The sequence below is a fragment of the Lagopus muta genome, chromosome 36 (assembly GCF_023343835.1).
Source record: "Lagopus muta isolate bLagMut1 chromosome 36, bLagMut1 primary, whole genome shotgun sequence".
NCBI classification, from domain to species: Eukaryota; Metazoa; Chordata; class Aves; order Galliformes; family Phasianidae; genus Lagopus; species Lagopus muta.
The window spans coordinates 97705-107670 of record NC_064468.1 but is presented as its reverse complement, the minus strand read 5'-3'; the positions used below and the strand labels follow the sequence as shown (position 1 = coordinate 107670).

At 62.1% G+C, this 9966-nt stretch overlaps 1 protein-coding gene across 2 annotated transcripts in view; it reads right to left on the bottom strand.

The window, feature by feature from the left end:
• The window catches only part of LOC125686352 (uncharacterized), a 194286-nt gene extending 184688 nt beyond the window's left edge, over positions 1 to 9598 (bottom strand). The window contains exons 1-6 of one of the 2 annotated variants that reach the window (XM_048930244.1): positions 5384 to 5462; positions 5169 to 5230; positions 4602 to 4755; positions 4145 to 4401; positions 3862 to 3947; positions 3231 to 3364 (exon numbers count right to left, since the gene is read on the bottom strand). In XM_048930244.1, the coding sequence (XP_048786201.1) occupies positions 3231 to 3364; positions 3862 to 3947; positions 4145 to 4401; positions 4602 to 4755; positions 5169 to 5230; positions 5384 to 5402 (712 nt within the window). In that variant the 5' untranslated portion in view covers positions 5403 to 5462. Of the gene's footprint in view, positions 1 to 3230; positions 3365 to 3861; positions 3948 to 4144; positions 4402 to 4601; positions 4756 to 5168; positions 5231 to 5383; positions 5463 to 8817; positions 9061 to 9514 lie in introns of those variants that run through there. The other variant, XM_048930243.1, reaches the window with a different exon arrangement.
• Positions 9599 to 9966: the final 368 nt, after the last annotated feature.

Here is a 9966-nt window from a genome sequence, read left to right as displayed (position 1 = left end):
CCATAGAGACCCAATAGGGACCCAAAGGGACACACAGTGACACATAGGGATCCCAGAGGGACAAAGGGACAAACCTTAGGGGTCCCATAGAGTCCCCATAGGCACCCCATAGGGACCCCAAGGGACACATAGGGACACAGACAGACCCCATAGCATAGGGACCCGATAGGAAAATACAGGGACCCACAGGAGGACCCCCTAGGGAAACATGGGGACCCCATAGGGACACAGAGAGACCCCATAGGGACCCCATAGGGACACATCGAGCCCCATAGAGACACATAAAGAACCCGTAGAGACCCCATAGGGACCCCAGAGAGACCCCATAGGGTTCCTGTAGGGACACAGAGAGACCCCATAGTGACAAACAGACAACCCACAGGGACCCCATAGATATCCGATAGGGACCCACAGGGACCCATAGGGACACAGGGAGCCCCATAGAGACGCATAAAGACCCCCTAGATCCCCCATCGGGACCCCAGAGGAGAAGCAGAGCTGCAGAGCAGGAGCAGAGCTGCGTTCCCAGGGCACTCTGTGCTCACGGAGGCAGCAGAGCTCCTGCAGGTCACCCCGTGCTCTTCTTCGCCCGCTCTTCTTCGTCGGCTCTTCTTCGTCTCCCTGCTGCTCAGCTGCGCTGTGCCTCATGGTGAGGCCTGTCCTGTCGGACGTTCTCCCGTTCCATTGGACTCGCGGCTGCCAATTCTCATGACGCTGCATGGCGGCGTGTTACCTGGCGTTCTGAGCAATCCCTTGGCTTCTCCTCAGGCCGTTGCCGCTGCTTTTCATTCTGTTGGGGTCCCCTTTTTCCGGAGGCGCGGATTCTGCGACGTCCCTCCGCCCCGCAGGTCGCAGAACCGGGCCGAAGCAGCCCTCAAAGCGCTGACCTGGGGAACCCTTAGGAGGCCCGAAGCCTCCTGGCAGCCAGCTGGGCCAGGCCGGAAGCCGGCGGGCCGCTCAGGGCAGCGCAGCCAGGCGAAAGGCGGTGGCCGGCCGGCCCGTGTAGCTCTGCTCTTCTGGAGCCCTCCGGGCCGGCCGGGGGACCGTGGCAGGCAAGAGCCGGCTGGCCTGGGTAGCCCGGACAGGCCAGCAGCCACCCGGCCAGGCTAGGAGCCGGCTGCCCGCTCAGGAAGGCAGTGCGAGGCCCAGGCCGCCCTGCCGGAGCAGATCCCGCCTGGCTGCCGTGCCCGAAGCGGCAGCCTGGTTGTCTGCCTATGGGGTCTCTATGGGTGTCTTTCCCTATGGGGGCTCTCTGTGTCCCTGTGTGTCCCTGTGGGGTCTCCATATGATTTCTCTGTGTCCCTACTGGGTCCCTATGTGTCCCTTTGATGTCTCTATGTATCCCTATGGGGTCCCTATGGGGTCCCTGTCTGTCCCTATGCTGTCCCTGTGGGGTCTCTCTGTGTCCCTGTTGGGTCTCTATGTCTCCCTCTTTGTCCCTAGGGGGTCTCTGTGGGGTCCCATGTCTGCCCACAGGCTCTGATGGACGCTCTGATGCCCTCCCGCAATGCTTTCTCCCTCCACCGGCGCAAACAGACGCAGTGACGCCATCGCAGGCAGTGTGGGGATGTTGAAAGGATGTTTATTGATGGTTCTGCCCCTCGACATTTCGCTCCAGGTCTCCTCGGTTGGTCTGCAGAAGGGAAGGCTGCGGGGGTGACGGCGTCGCAGCCTTCCATCCCGAAAGGGAGCCTGCGGACGGGGGGGGAGTCGGCTCTGATGGCGTGGCTGATGGTCAGCCAAGGGAAGTGGTGCCGAGTGGAAGATGGGATGTCGGGTCGGATCGCTGTGCGCAGAGCTGCGGGAACCGAACGCCCAGAGAGGCTGCGGGTGCCCCGTCCCTGGAGGCCGGGTCGGACGGGGCCCTGGGCAGCCCGCTTGCGTCGGAGATGCGCTGCGGCTGGGATTCACGCCTCTGTTCTGCGGCCTCTGCACTGGGCGCACCATGCCTGCATCAGCATGGCCAGCGTGGGGCACCTCCTGTGGGGGGGGGCCTCGCTCTGCGCAGCCTGACTCTCGGGAGCCTCCGTTTCTTCCCGTATGGGCGGCAGCGATCCAGAGCGGCGGACGGGAGGCTCCTCGGGCAGCCTGGGCTCCGCACGAGGCGCTGATGCTGCCGCCCGCTCCAGCGCTTCCTGCGCCGCCCTCTTCTTCATCACCCTCTGCCTGAGGAGCCACACCGAGTCACACGTCAGCGGGAGCCTGGATGCTCTGCCGTGCGGCTCTGTGAACGCAGCCCTGGAGGCAGATCTTCGGGAACCTCCTTGGAACGCTGCTGTCCTCAAGCTGATCTGAGAGGGCGAGTGCTTGGCCACCGGCAGGATTCGCGCCGCACCCGCACGATGGGCTTTTCCTGCTTCCAGTTCCTCGGGGAATCTCACGTGTTTGCCTCCCGGTGCTCGGCGCAGCTCTTCCTGGCTCCACGTTTCTGCCTCCCCCTGCGGCTGGCAGCTCACCGGCTGCTCCTGGGCTTCGGGCAGCGGCCGGATCGGTGGCAGCAGACTGGAAGGACAGAGCGGGAGGGGGCCGCGTGAGTGGCCGATGGCTTTGGGCCGCACGCCGCCAGCCTGAGCCGGGAGCCTGGGCCGCAACATAGCCCTGCCCACAGGCTGCTCGCCGGCTGCCCTGCGGCTCCCGAGACGCGCAGAGGGGCGGCCCTGTGAGCCGGGGGGTCCCGGTCCTCATCCCCACCAACAGGGACCCTTTGGGGCTGGGGAATGGGCTCTCGTCGGGTCGCCCCTGTGCGCACGGCAGCCCGGAGCCTCCAGCCTCACCTGGCCTTGGAGCTCTTCTTCAGCAGCAAGCTCCTGATCCGCCGGAGCCGTTCTCCATCCATGCTGTCCGAGCTCAGCCGCTTGATGAAGGTCGGCCGGGCAGCAAATCTCACTGCAATGGGGAAGGGGAGGCGTCGGCTTTGGGAAAGAGGAGCCGGGGTGCGACGACGAGGTGGCGGGGTGACTTTTGGGGGCCGGATCCTTCCGTCGGGGGAGGGCAGGGCCTGAGATCCGCCCGGGCCAAGCCGGGGCAGGGGGCACGGCACAGCCAGCGCCTTCGTTTGGGAGAGGCCGGCAGTCACTGATGGGAAGGGGCCGGGGGCCGATGGCTTCGGGGCCGTGCTGAGCTGGCGGGAAGCTGTGCCGCCATCAGAGCCCTGGGCTGATGGTCAGCGGGGCATTTCCCAGCTCCGCTTGGCTGCCCGTGCCGCGGGAAGGAGCCGGTGGCTGCTTTACCTGTCTTGCCCTGGTCGAGAGGTGGGAGAGGTGGCAAAGCGTCGTCTTGCTTTGTTTTCTCCCGACCAGAGAGGCTCGCTGAGGCCTTGCGGCGTGTTGTGGGCGGTGCTTTGGGCACCAACTCCATGTGACACCTGCGCGAGAGGAGAAGACGGAGCGGTGTGACGCAGCGCTCCAGCGCTCCTTGCTGCTCTCTGGCCGTCTGCTCCCAGGCATGTTGTCACGCTGCGTGCAGCACGCTGCTTTCTAAAGCCTCGAGCAGGGTTCATCGGGACGGGGGCAGGGGAAATAGCTTCCAAGGGCAGGAGGGAAGGTTTGGGTCGGACGTAAGGAAGGAGCGCTGGACAGAAGGGCGGCGAGGCACCGCAGCATCTTGCCCAGAGAGCTGCTGGACGCCCAGACGGGCAGTCGAGGCCTGCTGGACCAGGCTCAGAGCAACCTCCTCTGGGGTCCCTGTTCCCCGCAGGGGGGTGGGCGAAGTGCCTTTTGGGGTTCCGTCCAGCCCAGCTCAGTCTGTGATCCCACGACACACGCTCACGGGCAGGACGGGCACGGACACGAGGAACAAGTGCTGCGCAACGAGAGCCGAGCGGCCGCACCAGGCAGCAGCCACCGCCACCAACGCACTCACATGGGAAAGACGATGAGGCAGCCGGAGAGCGCCAGGGAGGCCACCGGTGCCGCCGGGGACACCACCGCGTTCAGCAGCCAGGGGGCCTGCGGGGGAGAAACGGGGAGGAGGTGGGACGTCCTGGTCACGGCTGAGGCGCCGGGGACGCGGGGAGCCCGAGGCAGGGAGAGCCGGCAGCAGCTCGGCACTCGCACGGCCCGAGCGGCCAGCAGCTCCTGGTGGGCCGCGTGCGGGCACCGCGAGGTCGCGGCTCCGCCTGGGCCGCGCAGAAACGGCGGCTCACCTTGAGAGCAGCTCTGCTGAGCTCCTCTTTCCCAGACAGCTGCTCCAGGAAGCTGTAGTAGAATCTCATGTGGAACGTCAGCCCGTCTATGAGCAGCACGCCGATGTCCTTCAGCACGACGGCCACGTTCTGCCCGTCCCGCAGGCAGCCGGAGAGCATGGACACGGTGCTCTGGATGCCGGTCTTCACGCTCTCCCAGCTCACGGCGGCGCCTGCGGCCGCTCTGCTGTATCTCAGCGGCTCCAACTTCCTGTGCACTGAAAGATGTGAGGGACAGAATTGACGGCAGGGTTGGTTTCCCACAGGCGCTTCCCTAGAAGAGCTGCTGGTGGACCCCAGCCGGAACGGCCCCGCGTTTGGACAGGCTCCTCAGAGGGGGAGCTTTGCTGGTGGGCACAGAGGTGGTGGCCGTCGGCCCCGTCCACGCAGCCGGAAGCAGCGGAATCCCCCCTCCTACCTGGCAGGGGCTCCCTGCGGGCCTTGAGGTGGTGCGTGGCCATGAGGTTGGCGGCCAGGTGGAACACGGGCCACCGCAGAGTCACGGTCCCGTCCTCGGTCCAGACGTCTTTGGAGACGGTGTCAAAGGAGCCGAAGGTGGGAATCCAGACCCCCTGTGGGCGGAAGAGAAAAGCAGGGCAGAAGGGTTACGGGCCGGCCAGGGGGAAGAGGCACAGGGGCTCCGACGCAGGGACAGAGCTCAGGAGCCTCTGCCGCCGCTCAGAGGCACGAGCCGGGGCGTGGGAACGGCTTTGGGAAGGGCCGCACGGCGCTCTCCTGCCCCTCGCCCTCCCAGATGCGGCACAGCAGGCGGGGTGGAAGCGGCCTCGCGGGATCCAGAGGCTTCCAGAGAGTGGCATCGGCCCCGAGATCCGACAGCGCCCGGCACGAGGGATCGTGCGTCTGCAGGGAGCCCGTGGGACGCCCAGGAGAGAAGTGCGGGGGGAGTCTCCCGCTGCGTATGCAGGGGAAGCCTCAGAGGAAGCCCAGGCCGGACGGGGAGAGGAGGAACCGCCGGCCAACGCACCTTGTGTGCCACGAGCTGCTCCCGGACGTAGGCGGCCACCGCGTCCCAGACGGCGACTCGCACTGCAGGACAGAGGAAAAGCAGGTCACGCTCCGATCTGCCGCTGCCCGGCGCCCCTCCGGCTGCCAGGCGGGAGCGAGGCGGCAGAGCGATGCGCCGTCTCTGCACCAAGGGTGGCCGCAGCCCCGCTCCAAGCTGGCCGCAGCCCTGCACACCTTTGCTGTTCGTGTCCATGGGTCTGGAGGCGCGCCCCGCTGCGGGGCCGGCCTCGCTCCTCCTGTTCCGCCTCGTGCCGGCGGCTCTCTCCTCGTTCGCGCCAGCCATGCTGGAGCTCCTCCTGCAGACGCGTCTGCTCTCGGACAGATGCTCCTCCAGGATGCGGGACCCGCCGCCGCGCTCCGCCTTTATACCCCCCTGGGCGCCCGTGTCACAAACGTCGTCGCGGCGACGCCATGACGGCGCGGCCGGTGCTGGCCGCTGCCCATTGTGATGCTGGCGGCGGCAGCTGCTGCCCGGCCCGGCTGGGAGTGCCGGCCCCCCTCTGCCTGCTCTCCCTTCGTTCCTCTGCTCGCCATGCCATCGGCATCCTCAGCAGCCCTGTGCTCCAGACCCCTCACCACTTTCGTTGCCCTTCTCTGCACACTGGGGCCTCAACATCTTTCCTGCAGTGAGGGGCCCAAAACTGAACACAGCGTTCGAGGTGCGGCCTCTACGGGTCCCCATGGCACCCTATGGATACTTATGGCACCCAAGGGTGGACTAGGGAGCCTCGTAGGTCCGCATGGCACCCTATAAATCCTAATGCATCCCTAAGGCACCCTACAGGTCCCCATAGCACTCTATGGATCCTAATGGGTCCCCCTGGTACCCTAAGGATCCTAATGGGTCCCTAAAGCACCCTACAGGTCACCATGTCACCCTGAGGATCCCAAAGGGTCTCTAAAGCACCCTATGGCTTTCCCAGGCACCCTATGGATCCTAATGGTTCTCCAAAACATCCAATGGGTCCCCGTGGCACTCTATGGGTCCTAACAGGTTCCCCTGGCACCCTATGGATGCTAACAGGTCCCTAAGGCACCCTATGGATCCTAATGGGTCCCCATGGCACGCTATGGGTTTTAATGGGTCTCTAAGTCACCCTACGGTCCCCATAGCACCCTACGGATCCTAATGGTCCATAAGGCACCCGGGGGATCCTAATGGGACCCTATGGCACCCCATGGATCCTAGTGGGTCCCCATGGCACCCTATGAATCCTAGTGGGTCCCTAAGACACCCTATGGGTCACCATGGCACCGTATTGATCCTAACCGGTTCCCCTGGAACCGTATGAATCCTAATGGGTCCCCATGGCCCCCTATGAATCCTAATGGGTCCCTAAGGCACCCTATGGGTCCTAATGGGTCCCAGAGGCACACTACTGTCCCCATAGCACCCTATGGATCCTAACGGGTTTCTAAGACACCCTATGGGTCCTAAAGGGTCCCTAAGGCACCCTACGGTCCCCATAGCACCCTCTGGATCCTAATGGTTCATGAGGCACCTTGAGGATCCTAATGTGTCCCTAAGGTACCCTATGAATCGTAATAGGTCCCTAAGGCACTGAATGGGTCCCCATGGCACCCTATGGATCCATATGGGTCCCCATGACACCCTATGCATCCTAATGGGTCCCCAAGGCACCCAATAGAACCTAATGGGTCCCCATGGCACTCTATGGATCCTAGAGGTTCCCTAAGGCACCCTATGAATCCCCAAAGCATCCTAAAATTCTAGTGGGTCCCTAAGGCACCCTAGGGGTCCCCATGGCACCTTATGGATTCTAATGGGTCCCTATGGCACCCTACAATTCCCCATGGCACCCTATGGATCATAATGGGTCCCCATGGCACCCTATGGATATTAGCGGGTCCCTAAAGCACCCTGTGTGTTCCTGTGGCTCCCCATGGATTCTAATGGGTTCCTAAGGAACCCTATGAATCCTAATGGGTTCCCATGGCACCTTATGGGTTCTAATGGGTCCCCATGGCACCCTATGAATCCTAATGGGTCCCAATGGGACCCTATGGATCCCAATGGGTTCCTAAGGCACACTATAGGTCTTTATGGCACCCTATGGGTCCTAATGTGTCCCTAAGGCCCCCTATGGGTCCCTGTGGCACCCAATGGATCCTAATGTGTCCTTAAGGCACCCTACGGGTGTTCGTGGCACCCTATGGATCCTCCTGGGTCCCTAAGGCACCCTGTTAATCCCCAAGGCACCCTACAGATCCTAATGGCTCCCCAAGGCACCCTACATGTCCCCATGGCACCCTATGGATCCTAGCTGGTCCCTAAGGCACCCTATGGGTCCTCATGGCACCCTATGGCTCCTAATAGGTCCCTATGGCACCCTACGAATCCTAATGAGTCAGTCCCTAAGACACCCTGTATGTCCCCGTGGCACTGTATAGATCCTGATGTATCCCTAAGGCACACTATGGATCCTAGTTGGTCCCTAAGGCACACTATGGGTCCCTGTGGCACCCTATAGATCCTGATGTATCCCTAAGGCACACTATGGATCCTAGTTGGTCTCTAAGGCACACTATGGGTCCCTAAGGCACCCTATGGGTCCTAATGTGTCCCCAAGGCCCCCTACAGGTCCCCATGGCACCATATGGATCCTAATAGTTCCCTAAGGCACCCGATGGATCCCCCTGGCACCCTATGGATCCTAATGGGTCCCCATGGCACCCGACGGATCCAAATGGATCCATAAGGCACATTATGGGTCCCCATGGCACTTTATGAATCCTAACGGGTAACTCAGACACTCTACAGGTCCTTGTGGCACCCTATGAATCCTAATGGATCCCTAAAGCACACTATGGGTACCCATGGCACCCTACAATTCTAGTGCGTCCCTCAAGCACCCTAGGGATCCTCGTGGCACCCTATGGATCCTAAGGGGGCCCTAAGGCACCCTATGGGTCCCCATGGCACCCTATGGATCCTAATGGGTTTCCCTGGCACCCTATTCATCCTAATGGGAACCCATCGCATTCTATAGATCCTAATGGGTCTCTAAAGCTCCCTATAGGTCCCCAAGGCACCCTAAAGTGCTAGTGGGTCCCTCAGGCTCCCTAGGGGTCTTCATGGCACCCTATGGGTCCTAATGGGTCCCTAAGGCACCCTGAGGGTCTCCGTGGCTCCCTATGGGTCCTCATGGGTCCCCGTGGCACCCTATTTATCATAATGGGCCCCTAAGACACCCGATGGGTGCCCATGGCACACTATGGATCCTAATAGGTCCCTAAGGCACCCGATGGGTGCCCATGGCACCCCATGTATCCTAACGGGGACCTAAGGCACCCTACTAATCCTAATGAGTCCCTAAGGCACACTGTGGGTCCCGGTGGCACCCTATTGATCCTAATGGGTTCCTAAGGCACCCTATGGATTCTAATGGGTCCCCATAGCACCCTGTGGGTCCCCGTGGAACCCTATGTTCCCCTGGCACCCTATGGATCCTAATGGCTCCCTATGGCACTCTATGGGTCCCCATTGCACCCTATGGATCCTAATGGCTCCCTAAGGCACCCTACCGGTCCCCATGTCACCCTACGGATCGCAATGGTCCTAATGCCGAGCAGAGGGGGACGCTCACCTCCATGCCCCATTTCCAACGCAGGCCAGGATGCCGTTGGCCCTTTGGCCACCTGGGCACGCCATCGGCTCCTGTTGAGCCGAGCACCAACCAGCACCGCCAGGTCCTTCTCCTCTCCACACTCCTCCAGCCGCTTGTCCCCAGCTCTCTGACTGTCCTCCCCGGAATCGCTGGGGGCAAATTCGGAGCAGCGTCCCAGACTGCCAGATCGGGGCATCAAAGCCCAGAGGACGACTGGCCTGGCTGTGAAAGGCAGATGGAAAGAAGGCATTGAGGAGCTCAGCCCTCTCCTTGTCCTCAGCGACCGCATTCCCTGCTGCATCCAGGAGAGGATGAGAATTATCTCTCGGTCTTCTTTTGCCGTTGATACATTGAGAAAAGGATTTTGGATTGTCTTTTCCTGCAGTGGCCAACCTGAGCTCAAGCTGGGCTTTCGCCTTCCTAACTTCCTCCCTGCACACCTCCCTGCTCCCCTCCCTCCATCCCCCAGCCCCCCTTTCCGCTCATGGAAGCCTCATTCTCCTTTCCTCCACCCCCCACAACCCCCACACCCCCTTTACACCCCACAGAAGCTCCCCACAACTCCCCGTTTTCCCCTCCCACCCCTTCCTCCATCACCAGACCCACTTTCCACCCCACACCCCTCCCCACTGCTTCCACACCACCCCCCTTTCCAGCCCACAGAAGCCCTACTTACCCCTTGCTCCCCCCCGCAACCCTCCTTATCCCCCCTCGCAATCATGCAGAAGGATCTGCAGGAGAAGTCCTAGAGAGGTTGGTGGGCCTCCAGGGGGTTCAGGACTCAACCAGAAGAGTCTGGAGCCGTCCCAGGAGGGTCTGGTAGGGTCCAGGCAGTCCTCATGTGGGTTCCAGTCGTGGCGGAGTCATCCAGAAGGGTCCCAAAGGTGTCCTGGGGTGTCCAGGGGGGGCTCGTGTGAGTCTGGGGGGTCCGGCCAGCTTACAGCATCTGCTGTAAGAGGATCACAGCACTTCCATCAGTGGGTTGGACTCTCACCCACAAGACACAAAAGACACAGAGGAGAGGAAGAGAGGCCAGAGCAAACGGAGTTACTGAGAAGACAAATAAAAGGAAGAGGAATCATTCCTGAGTTCTGCTGAAGTCAAATTCTTCTTAAGGCAGATTTCTTG